General features: G+C 44.6%; 1 protein-coding gene across 19 annotated transcripts in view; it reads left to right on the top strand.

The window, feature by feature from the left end:
* Positions 1-17631, top strand: part of Camk2g (calcium/calmodulin dependent protein kinase II gamma) — a 58593-nt gene that overhangs the window by 33690 nt on the left and 7272 nt on the right. For 3 of the 19 annotated variants that reach the window (XM_051174532.1, XM_051174518.1, XM_051174525.1), the window contains exons 13-18: positions 819-881; positions 2769-2812; positions 11335-11367; positions 13474-13542; positions 14717-14761; positions 16925-16973. In XM_051174532.1, coding sequence (XP_051030489.1) covers positions 819-881; positions 2769-2812; positions 11335-11367; positions 13474-13542; positions 14717-14761; positions 16925-16973 — 303 coding nt within the window. The remainder of the gene's footprint in view (positions 1-818; positions 882-2768; positions 2813-11334; positions 11368-13473; positions 13543-14716; positions 14762-16924; positions 16974-17631) is intronic. The other 16 variants (XM_051174522.1, XM_051174531.1, XM_051174537.1 and 13 more) reach the window with 7 other exon arrangements.

Below are 17631 nucleotides of genomic sequence, written 5' to 3' on the forward strand. Positions count from 1 at the left end.
ACAAAAACAACGGTGCTGCAAGCACTCCATGTTGGCTTCTTTAGCCCTAAATTTGGGACAGGTGAGGATAGAACCATAGACATTCAGAAGGAGATTTCTACAATGTAAAAGATGGTCACTTATTTCTCTAGGCACAAACTAGCTGTTTACCCCATCAATTGGGGTAAATAGTAGGGCAGATGTTGGCATCTACTTTGACAGCCTTTGTTTGTTTCTGGGGCTCCTTTCGTGGGCATCTTCACGCTCAGTGAACAGTGAAATGCAGACTGAGAAAAGCCACCTCTGTTTGCTGCCTCCTTACAGGGAGGAAGGCCTGTGTCTAAGGGAGGAGCTGGGCCTTATCCATAAAAAATAGCTGCCCAAGGGCCATGTGGGAGCCTTCCCATGCCCCAGTCCCTCTGTTATTTGGAATGTGGTTAGGGACATGCCCTATGCTCTAGGCACTGTAGTAACAGGCTCATTTAAACCTCAGAAAAGGTACCTGCCTCCCACCAGGTCAGGCTTTTACCCTTGGGCTCTTAACTTGAAGTGATTATGAGACAAGCAATGAAGCCATTGCCATGAAGTAGAGGCATGATATTCAGCTTGTCCAAGCCTCACAGGCCCCCAGACTGCTGTAGGCCTGGCTGCTCCTGCCTTCTCAGTCTGCCCCCTGGTGCCTCCTCTACCCCAGCTCGGCTGGCTTGGCCATGCCACCCAGGCCTTGCTGTGCGTGGGCGGCCAGCAGTTTCTATGCCTCGTGTTGGGGCATGCTCGCTGCTGATTGGCCCCTGTGGCTTTGCGGCAGCTCTGTGCACTGAGAGATTGTATCCCCTCAGTTGGCAGGCAGAGCTCCGCCCCCGCCTCGCCTGCCGCGAGCGCCGCCGGCCTGGCCGGGCAAGGTACGTGGCATGAGTCCTCCCTGACCGCCTGCCTTGGCTCCCTGCCACCCCAACAGTAGGGCCAGCATGCCAGGCCCACTCACCAGGGAGGCAAGTCCCATGCTTGTGGGCTGAGATGGGCATGCCATACGGACCACCTAACTTAGCATCTGCAAGCACATTGATGTTATGAAGGCCCCTAACCAGCCGTGCATGCTGGGTGCTTGCCAACTCTCAGGAGGCAATAGCCTGGGGACTTGGAGTTGGGCAGTAGGAGCCTTTCCTCCAGATGGTCAAAGGGCTTGACCTGCAAACAACCCTGGGCATGGCCTGAAGCTGTGTAGTGCTGACTAGAACCTTGCAACACAATTTAAGACCCCTCAGAGAAAGCCTCAAAAATTTGAAGCCTAGAGTTTACAGACCTCCTGGCTTAAAAGGCTGTGGAGTACAAAATCCTTGCCTGACTTTTAGCCCTGTCATACTCTGAGCAAATCATGTCAGCTCACCCATCCCTCATTCCCTCATCTCTGTAATGATAACAAGTAACACAGAGATACTTAGGAACATACATGTTGTAGGTTCTCACCTGACTAGACAGGAACACCAACCACCTGGGAGCTGATAAAACAAAACCCTGATGCCAAGGTTCCACACCAGACAAAACAGAATCCTAGGTAGATGAGATAAATATAAGTGTTTTTAAAAGTTTTCCAAGTGATTCTAGTGAGTTGAGAACCAGTATGTGACAGTAGGTGGTTAGGCTTACTGCTATAAACACATTAAAAATTTACTTGCCCAAATACACAGCATGACTGGAGTTAAGAATAAAGGCTTTTTTTTTTTTTTTTTTTTTTTTTTTTTGCTTTGAAGCTATGTTCTTTCACTGGAGAAAGAGCATAGCTTAGATGCGAGTGTCCACCTGAAGGACAGAAGATAGTGGCAGCAGTCACAGTGATGGTCATGATCAATGGTTCTTACGTGCCAGGCACTCTGCTGAGTTATTTTTAGATATGGTTCCATTGTATCCCCACCACTGTTCTATGACCTAGGGGCTGTTTCATCCAATTTTATAAACAAATACTTTGAGACTCATTGTGGTTAAGTAACCCACTTGTGGTCAGTCACAAAACACAGCAAGCAAGTGGTTAGAACCAAGATAGAAATCTAGGGCAATCCAGGTGAATCAGAGAGTTGGGCTTGTTCTATATCCCTGGCCTCCCAGAATTCTCCCACCCTCTGTCTACTGCCTTCCTATGACCTTTGTGGCCTTCGGGTGTCACCATCTGCCTGGTGTAGGTCATCAGCCTTGAATATAATCCCATGGCTAGCTGGAATCTGTTTGGCAGCTCGTAATTCTAGCCAGTCCATGCTCATGGATCCAGAGAACGTGAAAGGGTGACAGCTAGAACCCAATAAACTGGGTGAGGTCCTGCCCAGTGAAGGCTTCAGCCCCTTGGCAAACCCTCCTGTAGGTGGTCCTGGTTTCTGTGTCTGTGACTGTCTGTCTTCATGTCTGGTCTCCTTCATGTTCTGTGACGCTATTTTCTTGAAAAAACCGGAGATGTCTTGCATCCTTCCATTGAGAGAACTTCCATGGTGTCCAGAAATGGAGCCCTCAACCATTTCACATTGGCATTCTGTTTCCAGGCCTGGGTAGGAGCTGTTGAGTACAGTACTCCCAGTGCCCCCAGGATGCTTTAGTACCAAATGTGCTTTCTCTTCCTAAGCACAGGGTTTCTGCTTCTCCTCAAGACGGCTTTCCTGCAGAGGAGCTACTGCAATGGCCTTTTTTCAGGAGTCATGGAGGCTCCTGGCCCCTTGTTAGCTCAGCAGTTTCTCATAGATCTGGCTGCCAGGTTGAAGAGAGGATGTGATGCTGAGACATGACTTGCCTCTTTGTTTTCACAGCTGCCAAAAGCCTATTGAACAAGAAGTCAGATGGCGGTGTCAAGGTAGGTATTTCTCCAGTCCTCTGACCAGAGATTGGCTTCTCTCCCAGCAGTTGCTGAGGGATTCTAGGTATCTTGTTCTCCCTTTCTCCCTTCCCGTAGGAATCTTGTCCTTGCTGTTTTTTTGTTTGTTTGTTTGATTGATTGATTTTTTTTTGTTTGTTTGTTTTGTTTTGTTTAAGCCTTCGTGCTTGGAACAGAAGGTTCCACCACTGGCCTGAGAGGGAAGAAGGGATATGGGTCTCCTGACCTTAGATAGATGGGAAAAATGTTGGGGGAATGATCCAAGTTATGGTTTCCTAGAATCTGACCTCTGTATACCAACCTCATCTCCAGGGCTGGACTCTGTAGGTTTCCGATTTGTTTGGACCATTTGGTTATTCTTGTCCCTTTTTGCACAACTTCTTTTAATCAAAACAAACCAGTGTGCCATTGTAACTCAGGCAGGGTACTGTACTGGGAACTTGAAGCCACTACTACCTCTCTGGTGTTTTTCTGCAAACCACTTTCAGATCCCAGGTCAGGTGCCACTGACTGAGAGTCTCAAGCTTCTGTAAATGAAGGGACAATGGTGTGTCACAGCTCATTTCCATCTGGTAAAGGGATTTTTCCTGTGTGAGTCAGAGAATACAAGGGCCTAGAGTAGTGACTTGGCAGGGATGAAAAGAAGTGGCTGCAGACACTCAAAGAATACAGGGTATGTGGGAGATAGGCAATAAGTGTCCTGGGGCTGGGTCACCAACTGATACATTAGAGAATTTCAAACCAAGAAATTAACCAAAGTATAATCTCTAACAAGAGCACAAACTAGACTTTTTCCCAGGAGTATATGTCCACAGTTATGTACATGTGTCCCATTCCCCTCCCCTGTGCCTTTCTTGTTTCCTTGTTCCCTGCATGTTTGCTTTCGTTTGTCCCATTCCCCTCCCCTGTGCCTTTCTTGTTTCCTTGTTCCCTGCATGTTTGCTTTCGTTTCTTTCTGCTACTAGGTGGGGGACTTAGCAGCCACTCACACCTGCTCATACGGAACTGTGGTTTTGGGATAGCCCCCTGGTTCTAGGCATGAACGAGATGAGTAGCCAAACAGGAAGAAAGGCTTTCATTAAGGGAGCTCCTACCAGAAGCTCTTGGGAATAAGCTTAGGGGGAGAGAAGATGAACCCATTTAGGGAATGTCTAAGGTATGGAGTTGGAGATGAAGGCAAGACAGGAGAACAGCTTTCATTCCCCCCCCCCCACTTTTACACTTGAATGCATTTTCTTTAAAATGAAACAGTGTAACCTAAATATATTGTATGAATTGTCATACATTTTGAAGTTTCTGTCCAATTAGAACACAAGATATATGGTAGAAAGATATAAGCTGGTACATATTGTTATACTAATACTTATATATTAGTATATTTATAGTGAGAGTGAGGCTAGCTTGAAGTAACATAGTAAAACCTAATAGGAAGAAAAAGCAGTCAAAATTATGACTAGCACTGTAAGGGTGGACTTTTATACCTTAGTGGTAGAAAACAGTAAGGCCCTAAGTTTCATTCCTTGATGCTGCAGGGACCAAAACAGCCACATTAATCCACCTAAGCAATCTAATTTAAAGTTTGTTAGACTATGGAAAATACTGTTTGCCTGAATAGGAAAGATATGGTAAGAGAGATGATAAAGATTTGAAGGGCTAGGGGTACCTTAATATTCATGAGACCCTGGATTCAATCCCTATAATAAGGAAAATAGAGGTATGTCTGAGTGTACATGGGTAAATGGAAGAAGGAAAGAACTGTGCATAGAGGTGTCAAGATATGTAATAACTTGCAGATAAAGAAAAGATGGTCAGAAATATCAAGGGAAAATATCAAAATTATTGACCAATAGGATGGCACAGATTGTAACTAATGAGCATAGAGGTTACCTGAAGTCATGGTCTGACTATACCCACAACACAAGGAATACCTGCTGTGGTTAGAGCTGTGCTTGGAAAGACTCAACTAGGTATGGTTGGTTTTAGAAGAATCCACGGGCTGGGCATTGTGTATTCTTGTAAACTTTGCATTGTGGAGGCTATAGTAGGAAGGTCGAAAGTTCACCTCTAACTTGAGCTGCATAACACAACACTGTGGAGGGAGGGAGGGAGGGAGGGAGGGAGGGAGGGAGGGAGGGAGGGAGGGAGGGAGGGAGGGAGGAAATGAATTAGCTGGGCATAGTGGTAAACACCTTTCATTTCAGCACTCAAGAGGCAGAGGCAAGAGTTCCAAGACAACCAAGGCTACTTAGAGAAACCCTATCTTAAAACAAAATAAAAGAGGCAGAGGCAAGCTACAGACATAAGTTCTGAGACAGCCAGGGCTATGTAGAGATCCTGTCTCAAAAAAAAAAAAAAAATCAGACAATGTCAAGGCTTCCAGCCTTGACTATTGAGACAAAGTACTTATGAATATGTATGTGCCCAGGTGGGAAGAGCTTTGTTTTGATCCCATTGAGTTTAAGGGACAGGTGGCATAGCTGATGGAGATGTTTTTAGTGGCCCTAGGAACCACGTGGTACGACCCAGGGAGGAGTCAGTCTTCAGCCTTGAACTCCTGATTCTCTTGCCTCTCCCTCCCAGGTACTGGGATTACAGGTGTATGCCATCATATCTATCTTTGCAGACTCAAAATTTTTGAGACAACAGTTTTAAAGATGACTCTAGTATAACCATTAGGCTAAGACGATAATTATAATATATACACAGACTCTAGAGCCAGGGGTGTGTCTTAGTGGTAGAGCACTTCTTTAGCATACCATATATCACAGAAAGACACACCAACCTAAGTTATTGATTTGGGCTGGAGAGATAGTTCAGTGGTTATGAACACTTTTTGCTTTTGCAAAAAGTTCAATTCCCAGCACCCATGTGGCAGCTCACAACTGTCTGTAACTCCATTTCCAGAGGATCCAGTGACCTTTTCTGACCCCTATGGGCACTGCATACACATGGTACACAGACATATATGAAGGCAAAATACCTATACACATAAAATAAGAATAATCTTTTTTTTTTTTTTTTTTTTTTTAAAGGATATATATTGTTCTGCCTGCGTGGCAGAAGAGGGCATCAGATCTCATTACAGGCTGTGAGCCATTGTACAGGTGCTGGGCATTGAACTCAGGACCTCTGGAAGAGCAGCCAGTATTCTTAACCTCTGAGCCATCTCCTAAGTCTTTATAAAATCAATTTCAAGAGTATAGCAAAACAAGTTTTTTTCTGTGTTGCTCTGGCTATCCTAGAATTGTTCTATAAACCAGGCTGGCCTTACAGAGATCTGCCTGCCTCTGCCTCCCTAGTGCCTGGACTAAAGGTGTGTACCACCACTGCCCAGCAAGCATGTAATTTAGATTCTAGGGGCTTTGAGTGGGAGACAGAATCAACTATTGAATTTTAATTCATGCCTTCTCTCATATAAGTCTAAAGCATGTGAAAATTTAAAGATGTAATGAAAGGAGGAAATGGGATTGTATTATTAAAAGGAGCAGGTGCTGGAGAAGAAAAAATGGGCAGCAGTGCTAGACTCTACTAAGTACGGGGGTGGGGGGATGTGCAGACAGCTGCTGGGTAAATGGGGACATGTGGAAAACTAGGCCCTGTTGTATGACCCTGACATGTACTTGGTAAATGAGTTTAATACTATGCTTTCTTTTCCTGAGAAAAAGGTTTCACTATTCTGATGGGGTAAGAGGCCAAGAAACAAGTTTTAAAAAGGGATGACCAAAGTTAGCAGACTAACAACTGTTGGAGATATAAGTAAGCTGTAGAGAACTTGCCTAGCATGCCCAGACCTTAGCACTGGCAGGTAGCAGGAGACGTAGGAGACACAGCGGACTGGGAAGCATTCATAGTAGGTGTGGTGGCAAGGAAATCCCTTTATTATTAAAGAGTTTAACAAATACAACCTCAGAAAGATGATCTAAGAAGATGTATTGATCATCTGAAGATGAAAATAGATTAAGATGGCTGGGTGGTAGAGTTGTAAGCCTTTAATCCCAGCACTTGGGAGACAGAGGCAGGAGGATCTCTGAGTTCAAGGCCAGCCTGGTCTACAGAGTGAGTTCCAGGACAGATTCCAAAACTACAGAGAAACCCTGTCTAGAAAAAAACAGAGAGAGAGAAAAAAAAGAATAAGCCGGGATAACAACTTTTAGCCTTTTTACTATCAATGAAATGCAAATTGAAACAGTGAGCCTGGTCTACAGTGAGTTCCAGTATAGTCAGGCTTACACAGAGAAGCTGTGTGTGTGTGTTGGAGGAATGTGTTACTTTTGATTCTTTAGTGATCGTAGTAAAAACCAGTATCAAAGCCATACAGATGTTCCTACCTTCTAAGCATTTTCTTCTAAGAATTATCCCAAAGAAATACAAAATAAAAATAAGAAAAGGTGAAAGCAGAAAGATGATTTATATGAGAAGATGGAAACTGTTTCAAAAGCCAGCTGGAAATAAATAATTAAGTAACAACGAGAAATCCATTTACTAGATCATTAGAAAGTTATTTATCCTGGGTGGTAGTGGCACATACCTTTAATCCCAATACTCAAAGAGGCAATCTGTTTGAGGCCAGCTTGGTCTATAGAGTGAGTTCCAGGACAGTTTCCAAAGCTACACAGAGAAAACCTGTCTTGAAAAACTAAACATTAAAAAGTAAGAAAGAAAAAAGGAAAAAAAAAAAAAACCACCCTGGGTTGGAGAGCTGACTCAGGAGCGTTTGCTACTGTTGCAGAAGACTGGAGTTTAGTCACCTTTGATAATTTATAACAGTCAGTAACTCCAGTTCCTGGGGAGCTGAGACCCTTCTCTGGCCTCTTCAGGCAGATGTGGAACTGGAGTAACCAGTTATGAATTGCCATGTTGCAAGAATTGCCAAATCATCTGCTGAGTCACCTCTCCAGCTCCTAAGGTGTATCTTTTAAAATACAACATAACTGTAGAATCTTATTCAACATACAATATGGAGACAGAAAAGCAACAACAAAAGAAAACTTACTGATATATTTAATCATAGCTTCACTAAGTGATGGGTAATTTGGTAACATCGGGGTTCCTAAATGTTTTTCTATTATTGTGGGTTTTCTCTACTTTTCAAACTTTTCACCTGGACCATTCATTAATATTTATCAGCAAATCAAATTATTCTCTTAAAAAAAAAAAAAAAAAGGACAAATTGGTATATGCCTATGCCCATAGTACCTAGAGGCAGGAGGGTCAGGAGTACAAAATTCGTTCAAAAATGAATCGTGGTGGTGCACGCCTCTAATACCAGCATTCAGGAAGCAAAGGCTGGAGGATTTCTGTGAGTTTTAGGACAGCCTGGTCTACAGAACAAGTTCCAGGACAGCCAGGGTTACATAGAATGAGAAACCAAAACCAAAACAAAACAACAACAAACACAAAAAAACAAAACTAATTTTAAAGTATAGCATGAACTTCTCTGTAACATGTAGCTTTTAATACTATTTTAATTGCATATGAAAAAACTACAAGAACAATAGGAATTTGGGCAAAATTCACTCAATTTCCCCTTTGTTTTTCAAATTGTTTATAGTGTGATTATAGTCTTTCTTATTCAGTAACATATAAATGTGTGATTAGAAAACGCAAGAGGACAAAATGTAGAACATGTGACCTTTGTGGGCTCTCTTGAAATTTGAGCTGATGGCCAAAATTGTGAGAGAAGTCTGTAAAGTCACTCAGAAGGCCCCGAGCTTTCAGCATCAGATTCTTCTAGACTCCCTTTTCCCTTACCAGTGCTCTTTCCCCTGGTTTCTTCTGCTGACTGTTCACAGAACGCTCTTCTTCCCGTTGTTCAGATGTCTCTGTGAGGTGTCCCAGATAGCTAGTGTTGGTTTGAGTGGGTGCTGTGTGCCGTGATTTTGAATCAAAGAACCTGAGGTTCTGTTTAGGTTTCTCTGAAGGTTGATCTAGTGACCCAGGGTCTCTGGGTAGCCATGGTTGTCTGTTAACTCACTCTATAGACCAGGCTTGTTCAAACTCGCAGAGCTCTGCCTGCTTCTGCCTCCTGAGTGCTTCTGCCTCCTGAGTGCATGTTGGCACCACTGTCCAGTTGAATTCTTCTAAAGGCTGGGACTGACGGGAACCACAAACACTCAAATTCTTTGAGGCCTCTGGCAGCTTGGCATTCTTCTGCTAGTTTCAGGCCAGAGTGGCCATCCAAGTTTTTGTTGTTTTTAAATAAAAAGAAGAAAAAGCAGAGGTTACATTTAAGTACTTTTTGAGCAGTTGTTTTGAATATGAAAAAGAGGCCTGAACCCTTTAATTGTGTAAAATTTTAAATTTATGTGCAGTTTTCAAAAAGAAGTCAGACATGGTCCTTTCTAGTGTTTAAACAGTGGTGTGTTGTAGTTGAGAAAAAGCTCAGCTGTGTGTGGCTGAGGGCAAAGCCCTGAAAAGATGGACAGAGAACTGAAGGACATGGCACTAGGAAACAGCCTCAGAGTGAAAGGACAATTTGTTTGCCTGTAGGACTATTCAGGACCAGCAGAGCATCCAGGAGAAAAGCTAAGAACTTACTTCTCATGAGGTAGAAAAGCAACAGCTGAAAGGTTTCCGTCTGAATGCAAGGTCCAGATAAAATGGCTGCACCAGCCTTTTACCACCAGCCACTGAAAATCACCAGAACCAAGTCAGGCCTGGCACCTTCTCAAAGTTGACATTAGAGACATGTTCTGCTTTAGCTTGGGGAAAGCCACCTTCAGCAAATCTGGTCAGCCTGGCACAGCCTGGCACATTTATTGATCTAATATCAACTGTCCGGCTTCTAAAGACACTCGAACTTACAAAGGTAGGTAAGATAATGGCCCTTCCTTCAGAGTATCCGTGGTAGATAGGTGTAGTGACTCACACTAGAACTCCAATAGTTGGGAGGCTGAGGTAGAGGAGTGAGAACCTATCCAGAGGGGGAAAGTTATAAGAGGGATATGAATATGAGTACTACTTGGATAGAAGGGTAAGAAAATTAAATAGGTAGATGAGTACTAGGGAGGGCATCTAGATGGATGGCAATGATAGATACATATGTAAGGTGACTCCCTCCTTTTGAGGGATATGCAAGCTGGGCATGGTAACACACTTCATAGACAAGGAGGATCAGGAGTTCAAATTAATTATTTTTGGCTACAAAACTTGGTCAGAGGCAGTATGAACTCCTTGAAGCCCTGCTCTAAAATGACAACAAAAATGGTTATAAAGTCCAGTGTGGTGACCTATACCTGTCATTCAACTACATAAGAGACTGAGGCAGGGGGATTGCAAGTCTAGGGTCAGCCTATTTATGTAGTAAGACCCTGTCCCAAAGCAAAATAATGGACTAATACAAAAAGAAGCCTACTATAGGTTTTTATTTTCCTTTAATTCAAATCAAAATTATGGACAAATTTATGTTTTAATGTTTTGCATATAAATTATATGTAATAGTGGGTATGACATTTTCATATATGTACCCATACTCCCATTATCCTCTGAAATATTCTTTTAAATATTAGTAGCCCCCCTTCTAGAAAACTTGAGTAGAATGTTGGTCCTGTGAGGACAAAAACCATTTCTCAGATATGTTTATTTTGCCCAGAACAACCCTCAGTAAGTGGGATTGAATGCCATTAAGTGAATGTACAAAGGTCAAACAACAGACATATTCCAAGGGGATTTCTGTCTCCCAGTGAGTTAATTATAAAAGTCATAATTACCCTAAGCGCTTAGTGTGCTCTGGTGTATTTTCAGTGTGCTGTTTGCTCTTAATTTGATGCTCTTGTTACACAGATCCTGAGATCTGAGCATCTAGTGAAGAGATGTTAAGGAGTGAGTTAGTTAAGGAGTTAGTTACCATTCTCCACACTCTCCCAGGCTTCTATCACTGTATGTTTGGTCACTGTACTCTTAATCACCAGCTCTCTATGCTTTTAGTTCTGGTAATTACAAAAAGCAATAGAACAGAGAAGTCTTTTAAACTAGCATGGCTATGCTGACTGGGAAAAGTTGAAATTTAAACATTAAGATAGAGTCCAGCATCTTTATCTGAACAGCATTCACAGCTGAACAGCCCGAGTTCAGAAGTCAAATGTTATTAAAACTGAGACCATCCTGTGGTAGCTTTTGTTACTTCTCTCGTAACTGCTCACTCACATTTTAGACAGACCTGGCTGTAGAGAATGTGAGTACCCTTGCAATTTGCAGCAGTCAAATGTTCCCCACATATACCTGTGACTAAACAAGACAGACTTCTCAGGGCACACTAAATATCTGTGTTTGTGAACCTGACAGTTCTTCTCTAGCAGCTGGAAGAGTGTATGTGTCTGTGGTCTCTGTACTGTTTTAACCCCTCTGGTGCTAGACTCTGGGGTCCCTCCTCTTCCCTCCTCCTTTTTCTCCTCTGTCCCCTCACGCAGAGCCCAAGCTGGTGCACTAACCTGCAACGTCTCTGTGCTTTCTTCTTACCTCCTCTTTCCCCTTCTCTTTCCCTTTTGCTGTGGTGTGTCCAGAAAAGGAAGTCGAGTTCCAGCGTGCACCTAATGGTGAGCCTTGCCTGCCCACCCATCTGCCCACTTCATGCTGCTTGTACCCGCCTGCCAGCCATGCAGACCCATTCTGCCATGTGCGTGTTCATCACTCATCCTCACTGCATGTCTGTGCTGTGCGGGGCAGGCGTGGCCTGTCATTCCAGGCGGGGGCCATTGCCCAAGGTCACCCCCGTGGTCTTAAAAATGGGCATTGGAAGGTGAGGTATGGCACTCCTTGCTGTGGAGGTTGGGTAGCCTCCTGCAGTCCAATGCAGGGAGTAAAGCCAATAGGGACTTTGGAGAAAGGCAGCAAGCACAGGGAGAGACCCTTACCATCACTTGAGAGATAAGGCCTGTTCTGCAGGCATGAGCAGCTGCTTCCTAGGAGCCTGACATTTGTTTAGTAGTCAGCCATGTAATGAGAAAAGCTAATGGTTGACTCCTGGCTCCTGACTCTAAACCTTGTTCTGTGAAAATCCCATTTTCCTGCTAGGCACAGGGTTGTAGCCTGCCCACCCAGCCCTCAGGGATAACAGCTACACTGAAAGACTATAGTAAATGCATTTTTTCTCATGGGACACAGGGCACCAAGGGAACATGGCAGTCTAGTCATTATGAAACCATCCATCATAACTGGAAGTGTGGCCACTTGGATGTTAGCTCAACCCTCTGCAGATAAGGCATATCTTATCGTAGGTTACTCAACCTCATCCAGTGTCATCTAGGCTTTGCAGGCTGGGTGCCCTTTTTCAGTCAGACCCAACGAGGAAATCAGCATCGATAACTGAGCTAAGAGAGCCCTGCCCTCTGCTGTTTCAGAGTAGGAACACAAGAGAGCAGTTGCTGTGGTTTTTTTTTTTTTTTTTTTTTTTTTTTTTTTTGTCCTGGACCACAGGGATTCCTCTCTAGGCTATAGGTTTCAGTATTATCTTGTAGTACTTGATGTTAACTAAAGATTCCATGCCTAACCCTGAGTTTGAAGATCTCAGCCACAGGCTGGGGTTATATAGCTTTAGATCTGGTCCATGAGGCCTTTGGGCAAGAATGTGAAGAGTCTGGATGCATGCTGTGTGTGTCCTGGGAGAGAAGAAATGCATTCTGGCTATCAACATACCTTAATTTATGCTCTGACTAGAGGCACGTTTGTCTGTGTGCCTATTGAAGAGCTCAGGTGGTCAAGCTGCTCCTTCATATCTGTGACCCCACTGGGCCCCCCATGAGACTGAGCTGAACTGCTTAGGGAATTGGAAGAGGTAGCAGAGCATTGCTGTGGTTCCCTACACTAGAAATTGGCCTTCCTTCCTCTCCAGCCTCTCTACACTCCTTCTTGACTATGCCACTCTATATTATTTTAAAGGGCAAGGAAATATCCCTGATGGTCAAGGTTGCTATTAGGAATATTGGCTTGCTGGGTAGCTTGTTCTTTGCTGGGACTGAGAACTGGGACTAAAGCCACAGCCACCATTGAAATTTGCCTGCTCTTCCTCGGAGCTCTGCCCTCACTTCCAACTGATGAAGTCCAAGATTTTGTCAGGTGGAAGATGAAGGGTGTAGTCCTGCCCCCTGAGACCTGTGGGTATATTTTGTACTCAAAGTTGAATTCCACCCGTTTCCTCTCTGGACACCACCTCCTAGGCCAGGTACTCTTGCTCATTACCTTTCTCCTCTTTTCATATCAAGCTTCAAGCTGGCATTTTAAGGAGAGAGGAAATTCAGGTATTGGGGGAAGGGCCACAGAGGAGCCAGAGCTCTCAGTTATCCTGCTTTAAGTCACCACCCTTACCACTGAAATGTGGGAAGAAAATTCTGAATGTTTTTGGGTCTGGTGTGACTGGAGTGACATGGCACCTGGAATAAGCAGAGATTTCTAGAGCGGTGCCTTAAAACAAGTCTTTGGTAGTCCTACAGTGAGGGTGCCCCCAGAGCTAGGTCTCTAGCACTCCTCAAATTCTCCCTTTCTCAAACTATCTCTAACCATTGCCCCCATCTGCATAGTCTTACAGTTGCGACCTCAGGCCTAGCACCTCTCCACCAGAGCAGGGGACAAGGGAGGTCTGGAAGTCAAATCTGAGCAACATTGGTGACTCTGGAGGAACTAAACCATCTGTTTTCTTGTCTCAGCCACAGAGCAACAACAAAAACAGTCTCGTAAGCGCAGCCCAAGAGCCCGCGCCCTTGCAGACGGCCATGGTACCTTTGACTACGGCTTCTCCGCCTCTGACCCTGGCTGCCTCCTGCTCCTTTCCCACTTCCTCTTCTTGCCTTACCTCCCTAGGACCCCTCAGCTTTTGTCATTTTTTATTTTGATAGAGCAGACTGCTCTGTGTGCTGCCCTGCAGGTCCCTTTCCCTTCATTCTCCTGCTTGGCTATGCTCCATCCTGCATGGCAGAACCACCTGCTCCTACACCTTTTGCTGTTGGGGAAAGTGATCAGGGCTGTCCGCCATGCCTCCCACCCCCAAGCTGGCACCCTCAGTGGGTTTGCTAAGGGGGCTGGGGAAGCAAATTGTTTAAAAAAAAAAAAAAAAAAAGCAGAGGATAGGAGCTCTCTTGGCACCTGATCATTAGTACTTATAGGCCTCTTTGTAGAACCTCTCTTAGCCTCTCCTTTGCATAGTCAAGAACAGGAAGGAAGATTGGGGTTCCCCAAAATTTCTCTGGTCCCAGAGAGCCCCTCTGTTCAGCTCTCCCTAGGTTCTTCCATGGCTACTGTATATCACAGAGCCCTCTGTGCCAGTGCTGGCTGGCTAAGTGAGCTAGCACAGAGGATACAGGAAGAGCAGGACAAACAATCATGCCTGCCATGCCTTCTTCCTGTGGACCCTCTTACAATCTGCTGTGGTGCAATAGGGCCATCTAGGGAAGGCAGAAGGTGGGTGAATTGGGCACTTCCCTCAGCTCAGCTTGCTGAAGGGGCATCCTAGGTCTCTTTGGGAGACTTATCTTTCTGTTTTCCCTGTGTCCCCATCTTCTGTGCACCCCTTGATGGACACTGTTGGCAGGGCCTGACCTGTGCTCTGAATCCCACAGCTCCTCTTGTATATTTGCCCCATGGAGCTCCAATCTAGGAAGAACCCTTAGATCCAATAAGATCATGTACAGAAGCCCCTGTCCTCTTGGCTCCCTGACAACCTGCCTCTTCCAAGCTTCTCTTTACCAGCCAGTGCTGTCAGCTAAACCCTGGCTTTCCTACCACTCTGGGACCCTAGTTGAGCCAGTATATTTTGTCTTATAGGGATGGCTGGTGGGCAGGCCTCAGTGATCATCATAGGATCTGTAAGGGTATTATGTAAGGACGTGGGGATCCTTCAGGGAAGAGCTCAAGTCCCCAAATCTGGAGGGTAATTTTTATTTTCTCTCACAGGAACCGCAAACCACCGTGGTACACAATGCTACAGATGGGATCAAGGTGAGTGAGTGGCTACCAGGTCTGCCCTACTCTCTTATTCATCAGGAAACAAGGGGACTGAGTTGCTCGGGTCTGTCAGTTACATGCAGACTGCACCCCAAGGTGCAGGTGTTTGTGGAGTCCAGCTTAGGAGTAATAACAGGCCTGCTGGTTACTCCATTCTGAGGAAAGACACAGCTTACAGACTGTGAGCCTAGGCTTTACCATCAGATTGGTCTGGTGTGAAATATTGACTGAAGACCTCTGAACAAGACACTTAAACTCTGTGTACCACAGCTTTCTCATTTGTAAGTTAAGGATAGTGATAGTAAACTCTATGGGTTAAGTTTAGTAAGGGAGCTGGAGAGATGGCTCACCAGTTAAGAGCACTGACTGTTGTTCCAGAGATTCCAGGTTCAATTCCCAACACCCACATGCCAGGTCACAACTCTGTAACTCCAGTTCCAAGATATCCGACATGCTCATGCAGGCAAGACACCAATGCACATAAATAGAAAACAATGATAAAAGTATAGTGAATATTATAAAAAAAGTTTAGTGAGAGCTGGGTGGTGATGGCACATGTCTTTAATACCGGCGCTCAGGAGGCAGAGGCAGCCAGATATCTGTGTGTTCAAAGCCTGCCTGGTCTACAGAGTGAGTTCCAGAACAACCAAGGTTACACAGAAAAACCTTGTCTCAAAAAACAAAAGAAAAACGCCAAATAAAAAAAGTTTAGTGAGGAGAAATGTTAGGGGACAAAGGACAAAGTACTTGGTGGACAGAGTACTTACTGAACAAGTATGAATGAAGCCTGGAGCTCAGATCCCCAGAGCTCACATAAAACCTGGTTCACATGGTAGCACAGCTAAGGCCTCAGCATGCAGGAGGTAGAAACAGAGACTCCCAGATAATCTGGCTGGTTAGACTAACCAAATTAGAAAGTTCTGGGTTTAGCCAGAGACCTTTCCTTAATAAGTGAAGTGGAGAACAGTTCTGAAACATACAATGTCAGTCTCTGGCCTCTCTGTAAGTGCCCTCACACCCCTTTATACATGTACACCACACACCGTAAGTCTACTCACACCCATTCATACATACACACCACACACACACATACACACACACACACCCCAAAAGGGCAAGAACATAACCAGAACTTGCAGCATTCTCCTTAGTATGACCTCCTACTCCTGCATATTTACTAACATTACTAAATGCCATGGCTCTGCTATATAGAGAGTACAAAACAAATTTCCATTTTGGGGGGATAGGGCAGACCCAGTGGATAACATACCAATAATCAAATAAGATAAAATCCAGTAGTAATAAGTGCTTGGAAGAAAGTGGCACAAAGTAAAGGGAGTGAACAGGACCTTTAATTAAGTGGTCAGGGAATGGCCTCTCAGGAGGGGATATCTGAGCTAGAAATGAAACATCGTGGGAAGGAGGCAGACAGGCAGGCTGCCAAGCAGAGGACTTGGCCTGGGTAATGCCTGAAAGAAGCAAGCAGATCTGAGCTTAGTGAGCAAGGGCCAAAGAAGTAGAAGAGTCAAGAAGTTGGAGAAGCAGGCGGGGTTTTCAGTACAGTTTACTTGTTTACTTGTTTGTTTCAACACAAGTTCTCTATGTAGCTCTGGCTGTCCTGGAACTCACCATGTAGATAGGCTGGCCTCAAATTGACAGAGATCCACCTGCCTTTGCCTCCCTAGTGCTAAGACAGTATGGTTTACAGTTATTCCAGCAGCAAAGAGAAGCTATTGGTAGTTTTTTTATCATATGAGAAATAAAATCTAGTTGTATTTTGTAAGTTCACTGTAACCACATTATGGCCACAAACTTAAAAGAGAAGGCAAGGGTGGCGGGAAGGAGAGCTGGTTATGAGACATGAGAAGCAAGACATGCTGAATTTTCTTTTGGATTGACTGATGGGGATGTAAGAGGAAGAGAAGAATGAAGGATGATCTCAGCTGTAGCATGAATGATTAGGTTGTATCTTTTCCTGATAGGAAAGCCTAGGAAGGAAGGACATAGGGAGAACTGTAGAGTTTTCTAATCAAGGAGCGAGGATAGAAGCAAGAACTTCTTAGGTTCCTTTGGGCACCTCTTGTAGGGATCCATTTGTTTCTCTTCCTCTAAGTGTCCAAGGGCTGATCATATATACATGTTCTCTTTGGCCCACAGGGCTCCACAGAGAGCTGCAATACCACTACAGAAGATGAAGACCTCAAAGGTAGGTGCTGGCCCTTGGAGGGGAAGGGACCCCAACAGTGACTCAGGTACTTCATCATTGATGGGGCATCTGGCTTTTCTGTAAGGAGGGATTGCTGCCTCCTTATACTATAAGAGGGCTTGAGATAAAAGCTACTTTCCATGCACTGAGATATGAGGTCCCCATCTGATGTTAGTGACCAAGCTAAAAAGACTTTTTTTTTTTTTTTACCAAAGTGTGTAATAGCTGATTATAGGGCCAGCATTTAGAGAGCTGTTCCTGTTGTGGATAGTGATGGATCATCCAAGAGCAGAGGTATCTGCAGAAATAGGTCTTGATTTTCCTGAGACCAAGGTAATTCTTAGGATGTAGAACTTGGAGTTATAAACGAGGACAAAGGATTGTGGTACAAATCAGTGGTGGAACACCTGCCTGGCCCAGCACCTCTCCCCTCAAAAAACAAACAGAAAACCCCAAGGGCAGCCCCAGACTGCCTGGGATGAGTTGGCTACTCTGGTCCTGGGTTCTGGCTGGGGATGACAGAGTTAGAACTCATCTGGTGTCTGAAGCTACACTCAGCTGTCTTTCTAGGCCTGCGATGACCACTACTGTAAATTTGAGGCTGGTCAGAATGCCAGGAGCTATAAGGAACATGGAGGCCAGACCAGTGGAAATCTCT

The sequence above is a fragment of the Phodopus roborovskii genome, unplaced genomic scaffold, assembly GCF_943737965.1.
Source record: "Phodopus roborovskii unplaced genomic scaffold, PHOROB, whole genome shotgun sequence".
NCBI lineage: Eukaryota > Metazoa > Chordata > Mammalia > Rodentia > Cricetidae > Phodopus > Phodopus roborovskii.